General features: G+C 40.5%; 1 protein-coding gene and 1 long non-coding RNA gene across 3 annotated transcripts in view; one reads left to right on the top strand and one right to left on the bottom strand.

Moving 5' to 3' along the window:
• LOC138757313 (uncharacterized) overlaps positions 1-10,887 on the bottom strand; it is a 79,702-nt gene extending 68,815 nt beyond the window's left edge. The window contains exon 1 of the long non-coding RNA XR_011353497.1: positions 9,048-10,887. This is a non-coding gene — a long non-coding RNA (uncharacterized lncRNA). The remainder of the gene's footprint in view (positions 1-9,047) is intronic.
• map3k1 (mitogen-activated protein kinase kinase kinase 1, E3 ubiquitin protein ligase) overlaps positions 9,779-27,461 on the top strand; it is a 125,594-nt gene continuing 107,911 nt past the window's right edge. Inside the window, exon 1 of one of the 2 annotated variants that reach the window (XM_069924417.1) lies at positions 9,779-10,227. Coding sequence is in view for 1 of the 2 variants with exons in the window: in XM_069924416.1 (XP_069780517.1) it covers positions 10,413-10,741 (329 nt within the window). In the remaining variant the exon portion in view is untranslated. Of the gene's footprint in view, positions 10,742-27,461 lie in introns of both variants that reach the window. The other variant, XM_069924416.1, reaches the window with a different exon arrangement.

Here is a 27,461-nt window from a genome sequence, read left to right on the forward strand (position 1 = left end):
AATATATCTTTGGGCACAATATACCTACCAAAAAATAAACTAAACCTCCCTACCCCATAACCCTCTATTTTTCTTTCATCCATGTGGCTGTCTCTTAATTGCCCCTATTGTACCAATCTCCACTACCACCCCCATCAAGGTATTCCAGGCACCCACAATTCTAAGTGTAAAAATCTTAACCCATGATGTGTCCCCAAAACAGTTTTATATTATTTGCCTACATATTTGTTCTTCTACCTCCTGCTGGCTATTGGGGGTACACAACCATCATCATGACTGCACCTTTCTTATTCCTGAACTTTACCCATGTTGCCTCACTGGATTAACCTTTCTAAATACAGCTGTGACATTCTCCCTGGTCAGTAGTGCAACTCTCCCACCTCTTTCACATTCCTCTCTGTCATGTCTGAAATATCTAAACCCTAGAATGGAATCCTGCCTTTCTCCCAACCAGGTTTCTGTAATGACTACAACATCATAATTCCATAATGCTCCCTGTATTGAAATAAATACACTTCAGACCATTAGTACCATTGTGTTAATTAATTTCTTCCTATTAGATTTACTTAATCTAACCTCTGCTTTCCCCTTAATTGCTTCACTTGTTGATCTACTGCTGTGGTTCCCATACCCCTACCAGGCTAGTGTAAACCCTCTTGAATAGCAATAGCAAACTTCCCTGTGAAGATATTGGTGCTCATCCAGTTCAGCTGCAACCTGTCCTTCTTGTACAAGTTTCCACTACCCTGGAAGAGAGTTGTATGAGCCATATACAGTGCCCTCCATAATGTTTGAGTCAGATACTTTTTCCTTTATTTGCCCCTGTGCTCCACAGTTCTAAATTTGTAATCAAGTAATTTACATGTAATTAAAGTGTATATTCCAGATTTTATTCAAGGTTATTTGTATACATTTTGGTTTGACCATGTAGAAATTACAGCACTTTTCATACGTAGTCCCTCATTTCAGGGCACCATTTGTTTGGAACATTTGGCTGAGTGTTCACATTTGTGAGCACTCAGGTATGTTTAATTGGTTCAATGGTGCAGGCATGAGAGCTGGGCTTGCTTCAAAGTTTTTGATCACCTTTGGAATTTATAGATGCTACTTTTCAACATGAGGTCTAGTCTTGTGTCAATGAAAGTTAAGGTTATGAGGCTTAAAAACTGGAATAAAACAGTAAGAGACATTGCCTAAACCTAAGGATTACCAAAAGTACCTGTTTGGAACATCAGTAAGAAGAAAGAGTGTACTGGGGAGCTCAGTACTTGCAAAGGGACTGGTATCCAAGGAAGACCCCACTGCTGATGACAGAATAAATCTCATCATAATGAAGAAAAATCCCCAAATGTATGTCCGACAGATCAGAGACACTTTTCACGAGGCAGGTTTGGATATGTCAATGACCAGTGTCTGCAGAAGACTTCATGAAAAGAAATACAGCGGCTACAATGTAAGATCCAAACTGAAAGGATGGCCAGTTTAGAGTTTGCCAAGAATTATTTAAAAGAGCCTGCAGAATTATGGAAAAGGTCATGTGGACAGATGAGACCAAGATTAATCTGTATCAGAATGATTGCAAGAGCAAAGTGTGGAGGTGTAAAGGAACTATCCAAGATCCAAAGCATTCAACCTTTGCCATTGTTTGCATCTTGCAGTGTGGCTCCTGTATTTCTGTTCATGAAGTTTTCTGCAGACAATAGTTATTGATATATCCACTGCTGCCTCTTGAAGAAGGTTTCTCATCTGGTGGACAGGTGTTTTTTGGGGGAGGGGGGGGTTCCTTCATTATGATGAGACGTGTTCCGTCATTACAGTGGGGTCTTCCTTGGCCTACCAGTCCTTTTGCTCACTAGTATGTTCTTTCTTCGTAATGAGGTTCCAAACTGTTGATTTTGGTCATCGCTGGACTCTTACTGTTTTATTCTTGTTTTTCAGCCTCATAATGGCTTCTTTAACTTTCATTGGCACAACTCTGGTCCTCCTGTTGGAAAATGGCAAAGGTGATCAAAAGCTAAAAAGCAAGCCTAGCTCTCTTACAGGGGCATATCTACACAAAATAGCACCTATGGAAAAGGTGGCCAATGCGTCAAAATAAACATTGACAAGGAGGTTTTGGTGGCTGCCAAGTTGTTTTAGGCATTGTATAAGGAGGATGAGTGTACCAAGTGGTAGAAGAAACAGATGTGTGTTCCTTGTATGTCCAGGGTGGCAGCGGTGGCGGCATTAACTGCTGAGGGGGGGGGGGTGGGGAGACACTTTCAAGTAACGCACCCCACCTTTCAAATGGTGCCTAGGGCAGATATTCCCCGGCTCTCTTATATCTGAACCAATTAAGCAATTAAACCTATCAGAGTACTCACAAACTCCTGTGAAGCTAAATGTCCCAAACATTATGGTGACCTGAAATCCAAGCACTATGTATAAAAAATGCTGTAATTTCTACATGGACAAACTAAAATGTATACAAATAATGTTGAATAAAATCTGGAGAGTACATTTTAATTACATGTGAATTGTTAGACAACAAATTTAAAACTGTGGAGCACAGGGGCAAATAAGGGAAAAAAGTGTCTGTCCCAAGCCTTATGGAGGGCCATAACACTATCTGAAGCCATCACATAGCACCAGCTCTTTAACCACACATTTAACTGTACAATCATCCTTTTTCTTGCAAATTAGTTGTTAATGAAAGCTTTGGTGAGTTCAACAAAGGTGATGTAGAGTCCTTTGTTTTGTTCTCTGCACTTTTCTAGGAGCTATCTGAGGGCAGAGACCATGTCAGTAGTTCCTCTGTTTGCGCGAAAGCCGCACTGTGATTCTGGGAGAATATTCTCGGCGACACTAGGTATTATTCTATTTCGGAGAATCCTAGCGAAGATTTTGCCTGCAATAGAGAGCACCTTTGTTGACCTCACCAAAGCCTTCGACACTGTGAGCAGGAAAGGGCTTTGGCAAATACTAGAGCGCATCGGATGACCCCCAAAGTTCCTCAACATGGTTATCCAACTGCACGAAAACCAACAAGGTCGGGTCAGATACAGCAATGAGCTCTCTGAACCCTTCTCCATTAACAATGGCGTGAAGCAAGGCTGTGTTCTCGCACCCTCTTTTCAATCTTCTTCAGCATGATGCTGAACCAAGCCATGAAAGACCTCAACAATGAAGACGCTGTTTATATCTGGTACCGCACGGATGGCAGTCTCTTCAATCTGAGGCGCCTGCAAGCTCACACCAAGACACAAGAGAAACTTGTCCGTGAACTACTCTTTGCAGACGATGCCGCTTTAGTTGCCCATTCAGAGCCAGCTCTTCAGCGCTTGACGTCCTGTTTTGCGGAAACTGCCAAAATGTTTGGCCTGGAAGTCAGCCTGAAGAAAACGGAGGTCCTCTATCAGCCAGCTCCCCACCATGACTACAAGCCCCCCCACATCTCCATCGGGCACACAAAACTCAAAACGGTCAACCAGTTTACATATCTCGGATGTACCATTTCATCAGATGCAAGGATCGACAACGAGATAGACAACAGACTCTCCAAGGCAAATAGCGCCTTTGGAAGACTACACAAAAGAGTCTGGAAAAACAACCAACTGAAAAACCTCACAAAGATTAGCGTACACAGAGCCGTTGTCATACCCACACTCCTGTTCGGCTCCGAATCATGGGTCCTCTACCGGCATCACCTACGGCTCCTAGAACGCTTCCACCAGCGTTGTCTCCACTCCATCCTCAAAATTCATTGGAGCGACTTCATCCCTAACATTGAAGTACTCGAGATGGCAGAGGCCGACAGCATCGAGTCCACGCTGCTGAAGATCTAGCTGCGCTGGGTGGGTCACGTCTCCAGAATAGAGGACCATCGCCTTCCAAAGATCGTGTGATATGGCGAGCTCTCCACTGGCCACCGTGACAGAGGTGCACCAAAGAAGAGGTACAAGGACTGCCTAAAGAAATCTCTTGGTGCCTGCCACATTGACCACCGCCAGTGGGCTGATATCGCCTCAAACCGTGCATCTTGGCGCCTCACAGTTCGGCGGGCAGCAACCTCCTTTGAAGAAGACCGCAGAGCCCACCTCACTGACAAAAGACAAAGGAGGAAAAACCCAACACCCAACCCCAACCAACCAATTTTCCCCTGCAACCGCTGCAACCGTGTCTGCCTGTCCCGCATTGGACTTGTCAGCCACAATCGAGCCTGCAGCTGACGTGGACTTTTACCCCCTCCATAAATCTTCGTCCGTGAAGCCAAGCCAAAGAAGAGTTGTTAATGATGGCAGGCAGCCAGAGCCAAATATCAGGCTCACCATCTTTTGCTTTGGTTCTTGTACATTTCATTAGTGATTTTTCTTTCTCACTTTCCCTTGTTTGAGAGGGTGGAGCTGGTACAAAGTATAAGGGGTGCCTATACTGTAGTTTGAAGATTACAAAGATGGCATGGAATGGTTGAGAAAAACACACAAAATAATAATGACTCTCCTGGGTTACCTACATCAGATACTCAAGCACATCCTGACTGAAAAATGCTTAATTTCACTGCTCTTTACCCTCAAATATATTCATTCAACACAGGCACACAGAATTCGAAAAGCAAAATTACTCGGAGGCTGGAAACCTGAATAGTACACTAAGATGTCAATGAACAATGCACAGATATAAATTAGTTCTTTATTGTTTATGCCCAATTTTCCACATTATACGGTTTCCTGAAAACACAATAATGTCATATTTTTCATGATTATCCCCTCATCAGCACTTTTAATAGCTTAATAAATGGATTTGCTGACTGATATCTGTTGCTGTATGACATTGGGTGCCGTATGTTACTTTACGTCCTATTAAAATTTGTTAATATTTGGAAGAATTCCTTGCACAAAATTAAGACACTTGAGGATTTTCTTCATGAGAAAGACTCATGAGAGTAGAAATACATGAAGTTGTCGATAATGGGGGAAAAACTGAACACTTGCTGATGAATGACTCTGATCTTCTATTGGGAACAAGAGACATTGCCATTGGTTATCATGAGCCTTCACAAGTCATGCCTCTTTGGTTCAAAAAGTTAAAGTTCTGAGCAAACTATATTAATGGATGTGAAATCATTGAGGATATGACACTGAAGGTGTATATTTTTCTTCTGGAAACTGAAACACTATCAAACTATTCCTTCATTAGCAAGATATGAGATATTGATTTAATGTGTGGAGGTGATAACTCAATGAGAAAATGTGGTCAAATATATTACACAACAGGTATTTCTCAAATTTATTTAAACTTTACAATTTATAATCAATCATTTCATTGATTGAAAACATCTCTTTTCCTGCATTTTAATGCAATCTATGAAGGTAACAACTTAAAATATGCAAATATAATCGCATTGATATATATGCATGAACACAACACAAAGCAGATTATTTGGGACAAACTGGCCACGTCAACATTTATCCCTCATGGATCAAAATATCTCTAATCAGCTTTCACAATCTATTTTTTAAATTTCCTTTCCCTATATCTTTCATTATAATCTCATCTTAAGTGGTGATATGATTTCTGCCTCTAACCTGCTGTGAATTCTAAGGACTGTCAACTCTTCATTTAAATAAATTTCTTGATCTTTGTTAAATCTTTTACATTTATCTACATACCAATGTTTCTGCATTCTACGCTCATCAACCATAAAAAAAGTCTACCCTCGTTTATTTTAGAAACAAAAATCCATATTATCTTCCAATTTACATAACTCTATGAAAAAGCTTTATTCTTATTGTTACCTGATTTTTTTTTCACCATGCTGGTTGATTATTTTGTTCCTTTTTTAAAAAAAATGTTGTCATTTTCCTAGTGTGAAGCTTGCCTGTATATAGAGGATTCTACAGAAAATCTTAAGACCCCTTTCAATCTTATTATTAATTTCCAAGTGTTTACATTCTCCAAATTTGTGATATCAATCAAGAATGTTAATTCTCCTTTAACATCCATAAAATTGCGCTTCAAATTCCTTTTCCACAACAAGCTTAGAGTATAATTATTGTGGCCACTTAGCTCAAGCGTATTATCTCACCCTTAAACAAATTTGAATTCCACCTTTCACCTCATGTCTTTTCAATCTCCACTTCAGCTTGCTTTACTCTACTAAGGAGATAACAATACATCTCTTTAACTTTAAACTTGCAAACTTCAAACCACTATAGCCAATGGCTCTTTGGATTGATGGAGGAAAGGAGGTGACTTAATAGAGGTTTATAAGATTATGAGGAGCATAGATAGAGTGAACAGCTAACATCTTTTTTTTCCAGGGCGGCAATGGGCATTTATATAAATTGAGTGAAAGAAAATTTTGGTGAGATCTTAGAGGTAGGTTTGGTGGGTACCTGGAATGCAATGTTGGGGGTAGTGATTGAGGCTGATACAATCAGAACATTTAAAAGGCTCTTAGATAGGAACATAGATGTAAGAATATAAAGGGGCTTATGGACTATGAGGGAGGAAAGGGTTAGATTAATTTTGTAGTAGGTTTATATGGGTTCCCACAACTATACTGTGCTGTATTGTTTGATGTTCTATGCATATCCAAATAGAGCAATTAACCATAATCTCCCTATGCCAAACAGACAGATAATCCTCCAAAGCAGGGAAAAAACAAACAGGTATCCACTCCAGCAGCAAAGGACAAAATTACCTCCAGCCTATATTGTCATAAATTTTAACAGAACAATAGCGTTTAACAAGAGTCTGTTAAAACTACCTGGAAGCTCAATCAGCTTGACTCAATTTCCCTGTCTTTTCCTTCCTCTTTTAAATTTCTTTTTATTCCTTTTTGTTTTAAAAAGAAGAGGTTGACATAGAAAGAATCATTTTCAGATAGGCAAGCAATGGAGGTAGGAGATGCCACAGGGGTTGGTCTGGGACCTCAACATTAATAATTTTAGCTGAATAGATTCAACCAAACTTTCTGGTGATAAAAAAAAAGGAAAGTGGGAAAGAAAATCCTGAAGAAGACACAAGAGTCTTAAAAAAAATGATTTTTTTTTAGATTAAGTGAGAGGACAAACATTTGACAGATTGGGTACAATATGGGGAAATGTGTTAAAAACACAGGAGAAACTCAGCAGGTCAAACAGTGTCCTTTATACTGTGTAGCAAAGGTAAAAATGCATAACAGATGTTTCACGTTTGCGCCCTTCATTGAGATATGGAATTTTTTTCATTTTTCTATACCTCAAGCCCAGTAATGTCTGTAATGTATTTTTACCTTTTCTAGTATAAAGGACACTGTTTGACCTGCTGAATTTCTCCAGCATTGTGTTTCTATTTCAACCACTGTGTCAACAGATTTTCATGTTTTACTTCCATGGGGAACTGTCTGATGCTCCTCTTTGTCGGAAGAACATATATAAACAGAATATTGCTCAAATGGAGAAAGGGCACAGATTGTAGCTGCAGTGAAGGATCTAGGTAACTCACACATTAAACATACAATTAACAAGGAGGTTTGGTAAATAATTGGGAATCCAAATGATATATTGGCCATTTTTGCAAGGGGGTGAAGTGTAAAAGTAAGGAAGTTTCATCACCACCGTATAGGGTGTTTGTAACAACATACTTGGAGCATTTCACACAGTTTTGGTTTGTTTATTCAAGGGGAGATGTACTTGCACAGTTCAAAGAATATTCATTAGTTTCTGTCTTGAGACCTGGAGATATTTTTCTTTACTTTACTGGCAAACACTACATCAGGCAAGCAAAATACATTCTGAAACACAAAAACTGGAGATGCTGGAATCTTGAGTGAACAACGAGAAGCTGGGGGAACTCAATGGGTCAGGCAGCATTGAATGGCAGAAACAGCCTGTCAAAGTTTCGGGTCAGGATGTTTAACTTGAGAAAGTGACCTGACCTAAAACACTGACTGAACATTTCTGCCCATGGCTGATGCCTGACCTGTTCCAGCTTCTCATCAAATACAATCAGGGCCTTCTCTTTTCCAGGTTATCCTCTTACCCTTTAAGAGTATTGTGCACAGTTTTGGTCACCTAACTACAGGAAAGATATCAATAAGATTGAAAGAGTGCAGAAAAGATTTACCAGGTGTTGCTGGAACTTCAGGAACTGAGTTACAGGGAAAAGTTAAACAGGTTAGAACTTTATTCCCTGGAACGTAGAAGAATGAGGGGAGATTTGATAGAGGTATATAAAACTATGAGGGGTATAGACAGAATAAATGCAAGTGGGCTTTTTCCACTGTGTTAGGGAAGAAGACCGCAGAGCCCACCTCACTGACAAAAGGCAAAGGAGGAAAAACCCAACACCCAACCCACCAATTTTCCCTTGCAACCGCTGCAATCGTGTCTGCCTGTCCCGCATCGGACTGGTCAGCCACAAACGAGCCTGCAGCTGACGTGGACTTTTTACCCCCTCCATAAATCTTCGTCCGCGAAGCCAAGCCAAAGAAAGAAGGGAAGATAAAAACCAGAGGACATGGGTTAAGGGTGAAAGGGGAAAAGTTTAGGGTAACTTCTTCACACAGAGAGTGGTGGGAGTGTGGAACAAGCCACCAGCTGAACTAGTGAATGCAGGCTCAACCTTAACATTTAATAAAAATTTGGACATAGATGGGAGGGGTATGAAGTGCTATGGTCTAGGTGCAAGTTAGTTGGACTAGGCAGAATAATAGTTCAGCACAGACTCAAAGAGCCTGTTTTCTGTGCTGTGATGTTCAATGATTCTCTGAAATGCTTTGGAATTCTCCTGACTCATTGAATTTTGGAAAATTAGAAACGAATGATCTTAATGAAAGGTGCAAGATTTTCAAGGAAAACATAAGAAATGCAATTGCTGAAATCATAAACAATAAATTTTTCAACTTCAGCACTATCTGTTTCCACTTTTTAGCTGTCCTTTCTTGCTTTTCTCTCAAAATCATCCCACCCACTCCATGTCTCAAGCTTTACCTGTGTGACAGATTGTTATACTTTATGTTAGAAAGGGTCTGACCCTGCCAGAATCCAACCTCAGAGGTAGTCAGGGAACCCAATTAAACTTACCTAGGTCACGTCCACAAGCAATTTGAAAAGGAAAATGACGGACCCACTTCTTCTGGTGAAGTCAGCGCGTGCGTGCGTCTCCGGGCAGCCAGCATCCAAACATCCCGCAGTACCTCCGGTGAGTACGTGATGTGTCATCGTGGGGGCAGGATCCCCCTTAAATCGTTGGGTTGGTGATTTAATGGGTAGATCCCCCTGCGATTTAAAAGCACCTTTGCCCCAGTAATTGCACCTGGGTCCCAGGAGGGTGACCCAAATGCTGCAGTTTAAAAGAGGCCAATGTCTTATCCCCAAAGGGAGAGGTACTGGGGGAAAAGGTACAGGAGCCTCAAGACGAGCTCTCAGCATCACAAGGACAGCTTCTACCCCGCTGCCATCAGATTCCTGAATAATCAATGAACCAAAGACACTGCCTTACTTTTGGGGCACTGTTATTGTTATCATGGTTTTAAATGTTTATAGTGATGTCGTAAGATGGTTATAATTTTGTATGTTTGCTCCATGATGCTGCCCCAAAACACCGAACTTGTTCACGACATGAATTCTGCAGCCTCCGCTGTTCCTCACAAGAACTGATACTACTCTGCAGACCAACGTGATCAGTTCTAACCCAAAGTAGCTTGTCCTGACTCCAGTTCGGATTGCTCCGCTCTAAATGGTTTTGATGGACGGGTTTCGATGTGAACCCACTCCGGATTGGAAGCCCGAGCCGCGGGAGCAGTTGCAACATTTTTCTGCTGTTATTGGTGGTTGGGGAACACGCTTTAAGTGTGCCGGAGTTTACGTGGGGAATCTCCGATCCACGCAGCAGGGAGGGGGGGGACACACATGAATGAAAGGAGCGAACAGCTCGCAGAAGGTGCCCCCCTCCGCTGATTCCTCCGTCCTGCCGGCCCCCGGGAAGCCATAGGTGGGTCGGTGCATGGGAAACGCCAGGGATCTTTCTCCATATAAGGGATGGGCCGACATCACCAAACAGCTCGGATGCTCCTCCTCTACTTTTTGAAAGGCAGTGGTTAAAAAAAAAGAGGACGCCAAGTTGGTCGGTGGCTCCTGTCCCGTGGCCGGACGGGGGAGAGATGGAGGCGGCTGCTGAATTCGCGCGGTAATCCGGATCAAAGCAGGGGACGGCCGGATCGGAAGGACGCAGCCCGAGCCCTTGTGCGAGGAGGGGGACGATGTGAGTGCGACTGTACAGGCGTGTTCCCCCCGCCCCCCTCCTCTCTCTCTCTCTCTCTCTCTCTCTCTCAGACAATAGCTCTGTGTCTTGTTGGGTCGGTGTGAAGTGGAGCGGCGCCCGGTTGTACTGGAGGAGGACGGCCGTTGCTCCATGACACTGGCGCCCATGAACTAAAGCAGGACAAAATGGCGGCGGGGACGGTGACGGGGAGCCGGGCGGCTTTGAGCGGCGACTGCAACGTCGTGACCGGTGGCCGCAAGAGCACCGAGTCGAGGGAAGAAGAGGAGGTGGGCTCGGCCCAGAGGCAGCTCGTCTCCTACAGGAAGCACCTTCGTAAAGTCAAGAGCGTCGATTTCGATGCGTCGGTGGAGAAAGAACTGAGTGGCGACCCGTGTCTCCAGGCCGAATCCGGGGGCGAGCAGCCCGCGCACGGCGGCGGCACGGCGGGAGGATCGGCGGCAGGGTACGGCGGCTCGGTCGGAGCCATCCTCATGGATCTAGGCGATGCCTTCAGGTAAGGCGACCCCTCCCCTCCCCTCTTAGGCTGGCTCCCGGGGTCCTGGGCTGTACATGTTGTCGCTGTGTTGGGGCGGCAGGGCTCGGCTGTCCGGTTGCATTCGTGCCCCCCCCCATTACAGGTGATTCTGTCCGTATTGAGCCGCGGACGGGTGGGTGTGTGTGTGTGGGGGGGGGGGTGTGTGTGTGGGGGGGTGTGTGTGTGGGGGGGGGTGTGTGTGTGGGGGGGGGTGTGTGTGTGGGGGGGGTGTGTGTGTGGGGGGGGTGTGTGTGGGGGGGGTGTGTGTGGGGGGGGGTGTGTGTGGGGGGGGGTGTGTGTGGGGGGGGGTGTGTGTGTGGGGGGGGTGTGTGTGTGGGGGGGGTGTGTGTGTGGGGGGGGGTGTGTGTGTGGGGGGGGGTGTGTGTGTGGGGGGGGGTGTGTGGGGGGGGGTGTGTGTGGTGGGGGGGGTGGGTGTGTGTGGTGGGGGGGTGGAGGTGGGGGAATGTGTGGGGGGGGGGGTGTGTGTGCGCTCTGCTTCAGCCCAGTCGTGGCTCTCAAGCCTGGTTTCCTGTCCAGGCTTTTGAGTGTGTTGCCGGCCGTGGTCGTTTCATCCGTGAAGGTCCTTCGCCCCAGCGGCTAGTTTGTGTCTTCCTCTCCCACCCTGGCCTCTGGTCAGTGGAAACGTGGTGCTGAAGTTGTCTAGAGTTGCCTTGGACTCGGTTGCATTTTGCATTTTACAGTGTGTCTCAGCCGCTGCAAATAGTTAACGGACACTGAACGAGACATTTTTATTCTATCACTGAAGGGCTGCAAATGTCGTTTGTCGAACCCCTCTGCCCGCATCATTAATTCTAGGCTATGTCTTTATGCATTTAAACAACGCAGTAGATCGCTTGAGGCACGCGTTCGTCCCCCCCCCCTCCCCGCCGCCGCCCCCCCGGGTCGTGCGGGCTCTCGAGCATCCCCACGACGTGCGGGGCCAGCCGTGCACTTCCTGGCTGCAGCCTCGTGCATTGAAACCTGGATCCTAATGACGAACTGGACTGTTGCATCGGCGAAAAAGAAACAATTGGTCGAAAAGTTGAAACCTTCCAAACGAAAAGACAAAGGGTCTTGTATCAGTCCTGATCTTGTAAAATTTACATCACGCAATTGCTTACATGGGCAGCTCTTGAATTTGTTGGGGATCGTCTGCGTGGTGTAAAATCAACCGGATTAGCGTCTATATTCTTTAAATGTATATATAATGTCAGCGAGTTTGCATTTAACGAGGCATTTCATGGGCGAAATGTGTTGGGCACTATTTGAAATTGAAGCGAACTCTAGTGGAGGGGCTGTTGTAAATTTGGAATTTAACACCTTGACGCTCTCTTCAAGCTTTTATATTTTTGCTGCCGTTCTTTTGAGTATTTGAATCTGAGAAAACTGTTTGGCCTCGCCTGCCCGATTTAATTCAAGATCTGGTTGATCTTTTACCTTGGCATCTCTTTTTCTGTGTAATCCCATGTTCCACACAAGTGGGGATAAACGATTTAGCCTCACATGCCTGGTTTGCAATTTAGTAACATCATGGTTGACCTTTTAGTTTGGCATCTCTTTTCTGTTACAAGAATGTGGAACATGGGATTAGTAATGTGGGGGGGGGGGGTGAAATATGACTGTCTTCACAAATAACAGTCACAACACTCCCCAGGAAAGGATTCACTAGCCTCTGGGTGAAGGGGTTTCTTCAGTTTGGCCCCAAATGACTGGACTTCTCGGCCAGGGAAAACCTCATCTCAGTAGAGTCATGTAGGAATCCCATGTCATCCTTCTAGAGACTATTGGTATAATCTCTCCTAGGACAATTCTCAACCCTGCACTCAAATGTTGTGAATCTTTGTGAACGCCTATCAAAAGCCTTTGCTTTTCAAGAGCAGACAAGCATGATTTAATAATTCAATACATTCTGTTCCTCAACAGAATGTTGAACAATTACGCCAAATTTACACACATCATGCATTTCTCGTGGTATAATCATTGCAAAGGAATAAAATGCGTTGATTATAATAAAGTTTAAAAAAAAATAAAAAAAAAAATTGTATGTCATCATTTAATATTTGGAGTGCATAGATGACATTTAAAAAGTTGATTTATTGTTTTTAGTTTTTAAACCAAATTTCCAACCTCTGGTTTTCAATTATAACACTAAAGTTTGCATTTTTTAAATTTTCTTTCTTTTCACCACCCTTTACAAATGCTTTGTTTCGAGAAGGTGATGACAAATTTATCTTTACATAAATATTGGTATGTAATTGTCAATTTGATTTCCAAAACTGCTGGGGGCATCTCGTGTTTAATTTTGCCCATAATTAATTGAAGCAGACATTTGCTTTACAATATTTGTCTGTGAATGAGTCTCTTTGATAACCTGGGACCCTCGTTCAATACTTGCGGTTGTGATCAATTTCACCCAATCAAGCTGTTCTTGTCTACTGCTCCACTCCCCGTAGATGGAAAAAAAATGCTTCAATTATCCTCGTCTCTATTTTCATTCTGGAGAAGCAGTATATTTGAACTGATGTATCGTCTCTTGTCTGCCAGCTCTCCAGCACCTTGCCCAAATAGACTTGCTCTTGAAGGACTGTAATGGACTACCGACGGACACATCTCACCTTTTTGGAATTTCATTTAATTTGAAGAACTCCCATTTTTGGGTTAATATATAATAACAAGTTCAAAATTATTCCTGTGTCTCACTCTTTGTCAGGAATATTCTGTTGAGCAGGTCATCTGTATTTAATAATAACCATGTAAAAATGAACTTTATTTTTATATTGACCACTTCTTGGTGTCAAAGCTTTGCACTTTTTTGTTAGTCTGTGTCTACAGTGATTGCTGTCCTTGTCTTGTAAAGTCGATAATGCCTTCTCTGAATCAACTGCTAATAATGCAGATGTCTTCTGCCAGAGATGACTAATGTTAATTCATTATCTGACTGGTCAAATTGTTTGCTATTGTTTCTTCAGGCACGCTGCTACTTAGTGTTTTTTTTAAATCTGACCGATTTGGATTTTGTGCAATAATGAGAGAGCATTCATTGGGAGTGATCATCAAACAAAGTCTTTACTGTTGCTATTTTAATGGGGGAAATAATTCCCTTCTGTTTGCACTATTGAATTCCATGCTTGCAGAGTAAGATTATTTACCAAGTTTTCTTCCTCAACATCTTCTATAAATCTCAAGAAATCTTGCACAGTTATTGCTCTGGAAAAGAGGACTCCTATGAGAGTTTTGGCAATTATGGTAAATGAGAATGGGGAAAGGACTTAAAATGTGATTTAATCACCAAGTATGTACATTCCAGAATTCAATCCATACTTAGTGTCATAATTTAGTCATTTTAAATCCTGTTGTTTTAAATGAATCTTTGAAAGCTATGGAATGGTAAATTTACCCCTTTCAAACCTGTTCCACCATTCAAAGAGCATATATGACCCAGTTTCTCCATTCTTTTCCCTTTTGGTTTAATAACGTTTTGGCAAGCACCAGTATTGATTATGGAATTTTCACCCTCTTTAAAGAAACTTGCAAGACAGAACTTTCTGTTAATTGCTTATGAAATACTAAGTCATAATATTACTAAAGCTCTGTTAAACTTTTACTAATGGTATCAATGCAGGAGATTACAATTCAGCTCATTATGCCCATGTCTGCATAAAGGGGAGTTCAGACTAAAACTACTCAAGACCTCATGCAAGTATCTGTTTTTTAAGTGAAAATAGTATCCTGATTGTTTAAGACAATCTGTCAATTTATTGTTTTGTTGATCATAATTCTGCTACACTTTTTTTTGTTTAAACTACTGACAGGAGCTAGAATATATTTTGGGTTTTAGAATACAATTAACTTTAGCAGAAAATTAGCTTTTGTTCCACTTTCATTGTTTGCAAATTCAGTTATTAATACCAGCAAAAGGTGTTGAATAACATAAAAGAAGAAATGGAGCAAATTGGGTCTCATCAGCCATGATCTCTGAATGGTGGAACAGGATTGAGATGCTAAATATCCTGTTTCTGTTTTGAACTTTGTCATCGACATGTGGGTGGATTAACTGTGGTATGAAGTTCATACAAATAAATACATTTTAACACGGAGCTACATTTTGTTTGTATTGAAAGATTAGGTTGGCTTATTGATGAACAGCCCCTTCTGTTAGACTTTCAAGATGGATGTTTTGGTAACATAAACAGAAGATGTAACTGTACTTGAATCATATGTGTATGCAAATTGATGTCAGTGAGATGGCTTCATGTGCAGAGTGCTAGAAAGGCATTCTGGATCCAGGCAAGGTGAATCTGTCTGCCTTGCAGCAGGCAAAAAGAAATTTCATGTAATATGACACTTTTTAATACTATGACAATAAATTGAATCTTGAAATATTTTCAACCAGTATCTTTTGTTTGTATTGAAGTGATTCTTGGGTTATTATAAACTTTCTCAAATATGGCAGTTTGGTTACAATAGTTTGAAATGCATTAATTATATTTTTGTGAAGAAAAGGATTTGGTACTCTTATTTAAAATGTGGATGATTTCTTCTTGAGAATACAAGTAATCTTAGATCTTAATATTTGCCCTATGATTTTAAATTTTCATGCAAATATAGCTTTATTGTGTTGATCTCATTGGGAGAAGGGTCACTTCTGAAATTCAGTATTTTACTTAAAACTTTTTCTTTCAAATCTCTCCTGATAGTAAAGCTCTTAATTGTTAAAACTGGAAAAGTTTTGGAGATATTTCAAAATAAATTCAGAGTTAAACCTTGCAGGATAGAATAATTGGTTGATTTGTTGGTGTAACAATAGATGAAAAGAAACATTTAACATCAAAGTATTGTTGAAAAAGGATATTTGAGTATGTGTGGCACCCTTGTGGCAGTGAAATAGGGTACTTTCAATAACCATCTTCGAATAGGTCTGAGTATCTCTTTCATTTGGTAGTACTGCAACAGCAGTAATATACACCTTGTGACTATATATTTATTGCAGAAAAATATTACTAGGAAAGTACTTGCAAGTATACCAAAACAATCAAGACTTGGCTGAGGTCCTTGTTTTGGCACATTTTTTTTAGCTAGGGTTATTTCCTATAGCGCACTCATTCATAGTTAAATTGGCAAAGGTGAAGAGAAAAGAAAATTGGAGTTCAATGGCATTTCTTAATGGGTATCCTGTTTTTTTTTCCCCTAGATTCCAATTTAATTTCAATTTTTGTCCAGAGAATTCCTGTTGGTGCACAAGTGAGCACTAGAAACCCTTATGTGGGCTTGAGATTGGTCCACCAGTCAAGATCAGACACTCCTTTGATCTTTATTGACAATAATTGATTTTCTTGTGCAGACCACACGTCTTTCTAGGCCTTGAATTCATGAAGGCCCAGCATTTGCAGATTTCTTTTAAATTTATTGCACTGAGATCAGAAACTGTTTACCAGTTTTGAGCTAAATTTTCATATTCTGGGCCACCCTTGTCAGGGGAAGCATCCCATTGGTATGTACCCTCTCAAATACTTTCAGAATGGTGTTTCAATAAAAGTCTTCTTAAGAAAAAACGTTTGAGTATAGACTTATTCTGGTTATACTCTTGAGTAGATCTTTTCACCCTAGACAATGTAATGTATGGGATTAGTAGGTTAATTGGTCACATGGGTGCATTTGGGGCTGCATAGGCTCATGGGTTGGGAGGACCAGTTACCATCTTGTATCTGTACACTTTATATAAAAAAAATCCTAATTTATCCTAAAACAGGTAAATCCTTAAATCACTTTTTAAAGATGCTGTTGAGCATGGAATTGGATAGTCAGGCTCTTGAGAGAAGGGATTGTTTTCAATGGATACTTGGTCCCTGGCCACTGCTTGTACCTGACTGACCCAAAATTCCTTCGTGTGGCCTGAATCTCCCAATGTTTAATACATTTGCCACCCACCAGTGAAATCAACCAACAGCCTTTTTTTTTCTAAATGTTTGTTATTAAAAGGGCAACCCATTCCTAATGATTAAATATTTTTCAGTCTCTCTGACACACATATCTGAGTCCAATTGGAGCTGGGTATTGAGGCAGTTTTCTGGTGTGGTATTTGCACATTTTCTAGAATATGGCAAGATGACATTCAGTACAGCCATTTCTACGATGAAGGGTATCAATTGCAGGAGATTTGGAGCATAATGCCATTAATTTATCTAGTACTTTTTCTGAGATGTAATTTTAAGTTCCTGGCTCTTTTTGTTACTCCAGGTTTTGATCACTTCCAATAAGGTACGAGGCAGACTACCATTTTTAATATCTTTCAAGGCAGATGTATTTATTCCTCATTTGTGCTGTTTCCTGATTATTTTTGTTTTCTTTTGCCCACCCCACTCCCTTTCTCTGCTTATAAGAGACCTAGTATTTACTTCAGCTACTAGGTTCAGTTTGAAGTTCCAGAAGAAGCTCTTGCATTGTATTTTGTATTTCAGCAATGGGGACGGGGGTTCAAATCCTGCGCTGTCTGTAAGGAGTTTATGCGTTCTCCCTGTGACTATGTGGGTTTTCTCCAGGGGCTGTGGTTTCCTCCCACTGTTCAAAAATATACCAGGGGTGTAGGTAACTCTGGCATATATTGGGCGGCACAAGCTCGTGGGCCGAAATAGCCTGTTACCATGCTGTATGTCTAAATTTAAAATTAAAAAAATAAAAGTGCAATGGCAGATGCTGCAAAACTGGAGCAACATGCAAACTGTTGGAAAAATTCTACAGGTCAGACACCATCCATGAAAGGCAGTTGACATTCTTGATGAAGAGTTTTAGCCTGAAACATTTGACTATTCCCTTCCATGAATGTTTGATTTCCTTTGTTCACAACTGTATAACTAGTGCAGTTTTTCCTGGAGAAAATAATCATGTATGATGTATTTCAGTTTACCATTAAATTTGTGTTCACAAGTTTGTTTTTCTCTATTTTAAATCTTTCTGAAGAGTGGGTTCAGTAGACACTGACATCCATACTTGGTGCCCATTTTTAATGTTACAAAGGTTATTTTACCCTGTTGACTTCAGCCCTAAGTTTAAAAGTTTTTTTTAATCCATGGTTGGGTGGGTGGGGGGGGGGGGGGGCAGTCAGTTGATTGCTCTGGTTGAAACCCTGAAATGTTGACTGACCATTTCCCTCCATGCTGCCTGGCCCAATGATTTCCTTGATCAGTTTATAATTCTGATCTCCAGGACTTCAAAATGTAAAATAATGTACTTTCCCAAAGGCTTTTGTGGATTCCAGGGAGAAGCAGAAATAAACACCAAAAGCATTTGTGATACTGCACACTAACAGAAAGAAGGAACGATGGCTAGTTCCTGTATTTAGAGATGCTTGAGGGTTGTTCATTATGATGGAACTGGATCTGATGTTCCCACTCTTCCAAGCTCTTTGATTTGGATTGCCAATTGTAATAGATATTTCTGTACTTGTCTGCACTTGTTGGTATTGCTTGAAAGAATACATAACTTTTTTATTGGCAACATTCCAGCAGCCTGGACTTGTGCAGAGAAGGTGACTTATGTTCAAAATGTGTATCTAATTGGCAGTGTTAATTTTTAATGCTACCTGAACATGTGCCACAGAGCAGCCTTTAAAAGACTCCTATAACATTTGAAAGGCAAATGTGCAGGCCTTTCTGATTCCAGCCTGGTGGATGCAGTCTTGTACTTCAGCATACAACTGGGTTGTGTGGGAACCTGTTTGACAGTTCTGTAATTGCTTACAGTTCTCTTAAAAAGGGGCAGCCCCGTTAACATAGTGGTTAGCCCAGCACTTTGCATCACCAGCGACCTGTGTTTGAATAAAGCCGCTGTTTGTCTTTAAGAAATGTGTACATTCTTTTCGCGTCCACCTGGGTTTCATTCAGGTGCGCCAGTTTCCTTCCCACGTTCCAAAGACCTGGGGTTGGTGGGTTAATTGGCCTCGTGGGTGTATTTATATGGTGTGGGCTCATGAGCTGGAAGCCTTGCAGAAGGTAGTGGGTACAGTCTAGGACATCACAGGCAAAACCCTCCCCACTATCAAGAACATCTACAGGGGATACTACTGTCAGAGAGCCACAGCAAATATCAGGGTCCACACCACCCAACACGTGTTCTGTCTTGTCTCTGCCATCAGGAAAGAGTTGTAGTTGTCACCAGACTTGCACCACCAGGTCCAGGAACAGCTGCTACCCTTCCCCCATCAGACACCTCAACCACAAACTCAGTCAGGGACTCATTTAAGGACTCTTCTGCATTTTTACCGTTCGTTTTCATTTGTTATCTGTTCATTACATTTTTTTAAATCTGTTTACATGTGTATGTTGAGTACAGTTTTTGCACGACCAATAAGTAGTAATTCCTCCTCGCCTGCAGGAAAAGGAATCTCAGGGTTGTATGTGATTTCATGTATATACTTTAAATCTGAATCCTTGCGATTGTCTCGGCTTTTATCAATGATGAAAATGATGCAATAATTTCAGCAGATATAAAGCACAGCCTTTTGGATCATTTACTCTCAATCTTGTACATTTTAATGAGGTTGCTTCTCATTTTTCTGAAGCTCTGACAGTATAGATCAGCATTGTTTAATTGCATCAGAAAGGATGCCTCATCAACCAGGTGGCCTCCAAGACAAAGACCATAATGTCCCCAGTACATACTACAAAAGTTCTTGTAATTGCTAGTTTAAAAAAATTCACATCTTAATTTTGCTCTGCTGGGTTTTAAATATTGCACAATGATTTTAATTTAAAAATGGACTTTCTCTTTAAAAAAAGAGAATATGCTGTTTTGATTATTTAAAGTATGATTGGAATTCCCCAGATATTGTCAGTCAGTAAGATGTACATGGTATCTGCACTGGAAATGCAGAATTTGTTTGATAGTGAGGTGGGGTGCAGTTGAGGTACTGTGACAGGATTTGAAACTGTATTGGTCAGTTTTCCCTGGAGGGAAACAGATGGGTTCCTTTTCTTGATACTAAGGTACTTAATTGTAACAAGTATTCTGCTTTCAGATGCCTTCACTTTTTTGGGGGGGGTTGATATGCCATACACATATGGGCACTTTAATTTGGATCTGACTGCTTGGTGTCAATGTAAAGCTGAATAAATGTGCTTGCAGTCCAACTAAATTATTTTTAAAAAAAAAAATCATAATTCTGCTAACTGGTGCATTGTATAAACTTGAGAGATTTCTGCCATATGGGAAGAATCTGAACGGAGAATGCATTGCTTTGCAACAATTGATTAGGTAATGTAACATGATACTTTTTATATTAAAAAAATGCTGTTCTGCCTTAACCTAGATGTAGAATCAATTTACAATTTTATGAATGCTTCAAAGTCTGTAACTGACTTTGCAAAATGTAACTCAACTCCATCTAGAAAGTGGTTATGGTCAGGTGTTTCCTACCTAAAAAGATGATCTGATTATAAACTCAATGCATTTTAAAAGTGCACTGAATATTTTTTGATGCACCATGACTTGTGATGGATGTTGTGAACCTTGAATGGGGAAATGTGATGAGATTGATTCCTTTTTTTGGCAGGTAAACGATGGACAAAAATCAAGGAATATCTGCAACAAGGGATTGTAATCTAGAGCAAAAAATCCTTCAGGAGGAACTTGGGTTGTCAGGCAGTTTGAGACCCTCCCATCTGATTGTAGATATCTGTAGCTTGTTTACATATTACACCCAGCTGGCTTTTACAAGAGAAGGGTAACTGCATATCTGTTCTTACAGGAACAGAGCTGTGCTAATGCTGATCGTTGTGTTCCACACTACCCAAAAGAGCAGAGATTCTTTGATTGGGGGTGGGGGGGGGGGGAAGAGAATCAGCATTAGAGCATTGACCATTGTTCTCTCTTGCACACAGAACTATCATGGAATGTTTACAATGCCGGAGGCCTTTCAGCTCATTTTCACCTGCTGTTTATCATATGTACACCACCCCTTTTTCTGCTTGCAAATGTTTTTCCCTCATTGTTACCCAGTTCTCCTCTTGTGGGCCACAGTGGAACATGTTTCCACCATAACTGTAGGCTGTGTATTCTAAATCCTAATCACAGGTTGTATTTTAAAAAAAATGTTTTCCTTTGTTTCACTCTTGATTCTCAGTTATAGAGTGCTGGCACAGGTTCACTGACAATTAGAACCCATTTCACGCTAATATTATTTAATTGTTCCTCTTTTCCCAACAGCACCCCAATTCTACTATCTACCAACACATTAGGGGCAATTTACAGTGGCCAGTTAACTTACTAACCAATACATCTTTGGAAGATAAAAAGAAATAAACACCTGGAAGAACAAGGAGAATCTGCAAGCTTCACATATCCAATCTGGAGGTCAGGATAGTCTGGATTGCTGGAGCTTCTATAAATTCCTCCTCAATTTTCAAAGAAAATGTTTTTTGCCTATTCAATCTTGTCATATAATTGTCCTAAAATTAATCTGTCTGAACTCTCAAAAGCTTTAATTTATTTTTAATCGTGTGATCTATAGAATTGAGTACTTTTCTGGCTGAGGTTGGACAAGTGTTTGAGGTTCTGAATAATTTCTCTTTGACCTGTTCCTCATGTGTATATGTGGAAAAACTCAGTAGGTCATGGAGCAACTATAGAAAGTGAAGGGATATAAACAATATTTTGGGCCCGAGCCCTTTATCAAAAAGCAGACAGGCACCCGAGTAATAAGGTGGGGTGAAGAAGGGGCTAGGGAAGGAACACAGGCAAGAGATGGATATAGGTGGGTGGGCAGAAGAGGGCTGAGTAGTGAAAGGGCAAGGGGTACTTCTCTAAATGGAGAGGGAAGGGAATGGGGAGCTGGAAGGAAGGAGGCAAAGGGATAAGCAAAAAATGAGACTCTGGAGAGGGGATTAACAGAAACTGGAGAAGTTGATGTTAATGCAGTCTGATTAGAGAGTGCCCAGATGGAATGTTGGGTGTTGCTCCATTTCCGGGTGGCCTCTATTTGGTAGTGGACACATTTATGGATCAAGTTGGTTTGGTAATGGGATGTAGAATTAAATTGGTTGGCCACTCGGATGTCCCAATTATTATAGTGAATAAAGTGAAGGTGCTTAATGAAACTATTCCGAATTCTGTGTGTATGTAAACTGCATTTTCTACTTTATTCTAAAGTGCCATTTTCTCCTTGTTGAAATGAATAACTGCATATTTCTATGCATTAAACTTCATCTGCCAATTAATTCCCTGCTGCAATCTCCAGCTGTCTTCTGCTCCCAATACCATCAAGTTTTGGGTAATCTGCAAATCTAGAAACTATGGCTGGTATCCGCAAGGTTATTGTATAGCTTTTACGCAACTCTTAAGATTCTCAAGGAAAGGTATTTTCCATCTTCCCATTTGGCTAACTTTGTTTGCATGCTGTCAATATTCCTTTTTATTATCACATGCAATTCATTTTACTAGGAAGGCTAGAGCACTTTTATCAAAAAGCTAGTTTAGAAAAAGGTAGAATGCTAATAATTCCTGTTTTTTTTAATTGGCAAAATTCCAGTCTTTCTACTGATGAAGACCTTGAAAATCTGAAACTATTTGTGTAGCTATGTTTAAAAGATTAGTGTTTTTGTTCAGTTGTTGTTTCATGAAGCCCTGGTACTAATTGAAGATGGTGTTTGTATTTGGTTTAGTAGCGTTTTCAAAATGTGGCCTTTCTATGCTTAATTTTAAATGGGTTTAAACTTGTAACTAATATTTTCAGGCAATTCATTTTGTTAACTATTTAAAATGGTTAATACTGTGTATGAATGATATTTTGGCTTTGGAGAAACTGCAAAGTAAGACTGTACCATTTAAAATAAATAAATAGATTAAATGAATTTTTAAAAAAAATTAAAACCAGTTTAAAAAAAAAATGGTTAGTTGTTTTGTAAGGATGAATTTGACTTTGTTCTGTGTTTCTTGATCATTTCAATTTTTAAAGCCATAAATGACATGTTGAATAGGAAACGGACTATCTTGCATTATTGCAGGAATTTGTGTTTGTTGAATAAGGACATTGCATGTCTAAACAGAAATTGTTGTCTTTCTTTTGCTCTGCAGCTGCAGCGGAAACACAAATGGCTGTTTTTTTTTAAAAAAAAACGTAGTGGTTTGTTTTTATAACTGAGCCTATCCTTTTTTTTTTAATTTTTTTATTTTTCACACCATAAATCACATTAGCCATGATATACACTATTTCTTTTTCACACATATACAGTGACTTTTTCTCCCCCCCCCCCCTCCTCACAAGCCACCCCCCCACATCCATTTTAGGTATACAATCTAGGTTGCATTAAGCCAGTCAGACAATGTTGTCATTCAACAAAAATACACCAGAAATTCTACTGAGTCCATTCTTTTCTTTCCTTCTCCTTCCATCAACTTGGGTAATGTTTGTCCCCGGAGGTTTTCGCTATTGTATTTAATGTAAGGCTCCTATACTTGTTCGAATATTTCAATATTATTTCTTAACCTATATGTTATTTTTTCTAATGGAATACATTTATTCATTTAAATTTAGTAGTTTCTTCCTTTTAATTTGGTTATGTATTCCATTAATATTTAAAGTCATATAGTTCAGCGTAGCCCTTTTATATTTTGTTTATCTTCTCTTTCCGTTTTTCCATCATTACCTTTCTTCCTTTTCCATTTCTGTTTTCTTATTTTCAACTCTTTATAAGACAACATTCCTACAACATCCAACATTTTCCTTATTCTCCTATTTCTATCTTATTTATCCCCAATCTCCCCTTCCCCTCCTGAGTTGTCCTTTATCCCTTGTCGGACAACCACATCTCCCCTCTCCATTTGGATTTGCGAATCCACTCGCAAGCGTCAACTGATTTTGCAGTGACCGCTATTTCCCCTCACCCCGCCCCCCCCCAGAAAAGATTTCACTTTTCATATGTCACAAAGGTCACTCTTTTAATTCCCTCCTTATTCTCTCTATTCCATTACCTTCCCTTATTAATTCTTGTCTATACTATCTATATTTTCCTCTAAGTACAGATACATTCACGTATGCACATTGTCTCTATTCACTCTTATACCTCTTTACCCGCATACATATCAATCGTGATCATTTTTACTCTCATTACCCGTCTTCATCCCTCAGTCTATTTTTGTCTTTACCCACATACATATCAATCGTGATCATTTTAACTCTCATTACCCGTCTTCCTCCCTCAGTCTATTTTTGTAATTGTTCTGCAAATTTTTGTGCTTCTTCTGGATCCGAGAATAGTCTGTTTTGTTGTCCTGGAATAAATATTTTCAATACCGCTGGATGCTTTAGTATAAATTTATACCCTTTCTTCCATAAAATCGCCTTTGCTGTATTGAACTCTTTTCTCCTCTTTAGGAGTTCAAAACTTATATCTGGATAAATGAAGATTTTTTGCCCTTTATACTCCAGTGGTTTGTTGCCCTCTCTTATTTTTTCCATTGTCTTCTCCAGTACCTTTTCTCTTGTAGTATATCTTAGGAATTTAACTACAATAGATCTTGGTTTTTGTTGTGGTTGTGGTTTAGAGGCCAATACTCTATGTGCCCTTTCTATTTCCATTTCTTGCTGTAGTTCTGGACATCCTAGGGTCTTAGGGATCCACTCTTTTATAAACTCCCTCATATTCTTGCCGCCTTCATCTTCCTTAAGGCCCACTATCTTTATGTTATTTCTTCTGTTATAATTTTCCATTGTATCTATTTTTTGAGCTAGTAGTTCTTGTGTCTCTTTAGTTTTTTTATTAGATTCCTCCAATTTCTTTTTTAAGTCTTCTACCTCCATTTCTGCTGCTACTGCCCGCTCTTCCATCTTGTCCATTTTCTTTCCCATTTCTGTTAAGGTCATCTCCATTTTATTTATTTTCTCTTCTGTGTTGTTTATTCTTTTTCTTAAATCCTTAAATTCCTGTGTTTGCCATTCTTTAAATGACTCCATGTATCCTTTAATAAGAGAAAGTATATCCTTTATCTTGCCTTTCTTTTCTTCTATTTCACTGTACTCTTCCTCTTCTTCTTCCTCTGGGTTGGCCATCTGTTGTTTCTTTGGTGCCCTTTCCTTCTCTTCTTTCTTGTTTCTATTGTCTTCCGTGGTCTCTTCTTGCTGCAGGTGTTCTGCAGCTGTCATTGCCGGCTGTGGAGATCGACTCCCCAGCTGGTCCCCCCTCCCGTCGGTGTGTTTTTTTTCATGCGCGGTTGCGCACTTTTACTCGGCTCAGCAAGCCATTTTTGTAGTCCATTATTTACCGACCTGAGGGAGCGGGTTTCTCTCTCCGCAGCGGGCCTCTTCGGACAGGTAAGGCCTTCACCTTTTTCCTCCTTTGTCTTCTCTTCCTCTCTTCTTACCGTTGCTTTCGATTTTTCTTTTTTTGTCGCCATCTTCTTTCCACCTTTATACTCACTTTTCTGTAACTTATTTCTGTGCCTTTGTGTTTTCCTTTGTTTTTCCCGACTTTTCTGGAGAGGGCTGGAGTTCACTGTCCGGCCACTACTCCATCACGTGACTCCTCCCCGAGCCTATCCTTACTGATCCTTATTTCAATTTCATGTTTTTTTTGAAGCATTGTATCTGACTTGGAATAGATCAGATGAAGAAAAATACAGATTTGGCTTTTTATTTTGGCTTTTTAAAAATTCCTCTTTTGGATAGTAGCCTTGTTTCAGTGGATCATTTCAATGAAATGTCCAATATTAGATGACTTTAAATAGATTTTGTGTCATGAGAAGGCAAGATTCTGAAAATAGCATGTTTTAGTTTGCATATTTTAAATATTTTGTGCCGATGTGAAACTTCTTTTGGGAGTAATGTGTGACCAAACTAGCTTGCTTCAAACAACTTATCCAATTTGAAAATATTGACATTTGCAGAGAAACCAGATGACTCAGAACTGACCCAAATCTTTCAACTGGAGATTTTCTTTCCTTTGGGTGTCTGATATGTAAAGTTCAGCCAGTGTTGATTCTAAGTAAATGTATTTCTGGTGCACAGGATGAATATGAACTAGCATTTAGCAGATACATATGGATGTCTTCTTTAAAAACCTTTTTAGTTTAAGCAAGAGTTTCTTATAACTCCTTTATAAAAGAAAGGAAACCTGAAATTCATCTAGTAATTGAAGGTGATCTGAAAAAAATGACCAGAAGTAAATGGAAAGGGAACTTGGGAGCCCTGGCTCCATTTGGTGGAAAGGTAACATTGCAAGCATTCTGTGGGATCCAGTTGACTTTAAATTTAGCAGGCTTTTGTATGCTTGTTAACTTTATTTTTCTGAAAACGGCTTGTTTTGATAAGTGAAGCATGCTGATTTTTGTTAATGAATAAACAATCAAAATTTACCTTTTCACCTCTTCTTCATTCCTTCTTAAATTTGAATTTTAAAGTATGACCTGAGAATCTTGAAAATTCAGACCAACCCAATTGCTGAGCAGTCCAGATTTTCAAACTTCTGTTGTTGAATCACAGGCAAACCTTCACATCCTCCACCCTTGCTAGAGCTATATGGGTTGCAGAAATCCACCATTCCATAATTCCTAAATCAGTACCCCAAAAATTTGAGGTATAGAATAAAATTCATTGACTGAATTTGTGTGGGGATGGGCAAGTAAATAATACTTTTCAACGCGCGTTTATTGATCCATATACAGACAACATGATTAATGTTGAAAATTGCAAGACTGATTGTTTTCTAGGAATGCTACTCCTCCCTCTCCTTGAACACAAGACTTTTACTGCAGTGGTTCTCAACTGTTTTTCCACTGCAGACCAACAGATGACCAGTGAGGGGTGGCTGGGTGGGTAGGGCTGGTGAGCTCAAGCCCCTTCCAAAATGATGAATATTCTGGTGGGAAAATATTTTCAAAATTTTGGATAGTATTTGATGTTATTAATCATTGATATTAAGACCTACGATAGTCTGGAGGGAATCACGTGATGGAATAGTGCCCTCTCCAGAAAAATAGGAAAAAAGTCAGGAAAAGACAAAGCACAAAAAAAATAAAATATAAGAAATAGAAGATAATAAAGTTACAGAGAAGAGAAAGAAGGTGGCACCCAAGAAGGAGAAAGTAAAAACAACCGGAAAGTTGCCAGAGAAGAAAGAAGTCCTTTCCTGCACGAAGGAACAGGAAGCTGTAGTGGCAAGGAGCGCCCAATCCCAGAGGTTAGTGCCTGCCCTGCGGAGTCACTACTTCCTGATCGGTGGACTTCAAAAATGGCTTTCGGAGCCAAGCAAAAGTGCACAATCAAAGGAAAAAGAGGACAGCAAAGGGAGGGGGCTCAGCAGAGGAGCGGGCAGCCACAGCATGAACAGCTGAGGGATGCCTGACAACAGGATGCTCAGCTGGAGGACGAGAAAGTGGCAGAGGAGAGAACAAGGAAACACGAGGGAGAAAGACGGAGGGGTGACCGACAAGAGGATCAACGACAGGAGGCCCAACAGATGAGCAGCCCAGGAGGGAGGACCAACAGCAAGAAGCCTAGCAAGAGGAGGCCCGACAAAGAGATACAAGCAGGAAAAACAGGAAAGACACACGCAAAGAGAAGAAGACACAAACACAGGTACAGACACAAGAGGAAGAAGACCATATCTTCAGAGAAATAGAAGGTAAAACTGATGGACAGAATATAGATAAAGCTTTTTTGAAGAACAAGTGAGATCATGAAAAGAATGGTTATTAGAATTTGGTGCAATTA

The sequence above is a fragment of the Narcine bancroftii genome, chromosome 3 (genome assembly GCF_036971445.1).
Source record: "Narcine bancroftii isolate sNarBan1 chromosome 3, sNarBan1.hap1, whole genome shotgun sequence".
Classification (NCBI taxonomy): domain Eukaryota; kingdom Metazoa; phylum Chordata; class Chondrichthyes; order Torpediniformes; family Narcinidae; genus Narcine; species Narcine bancroftii.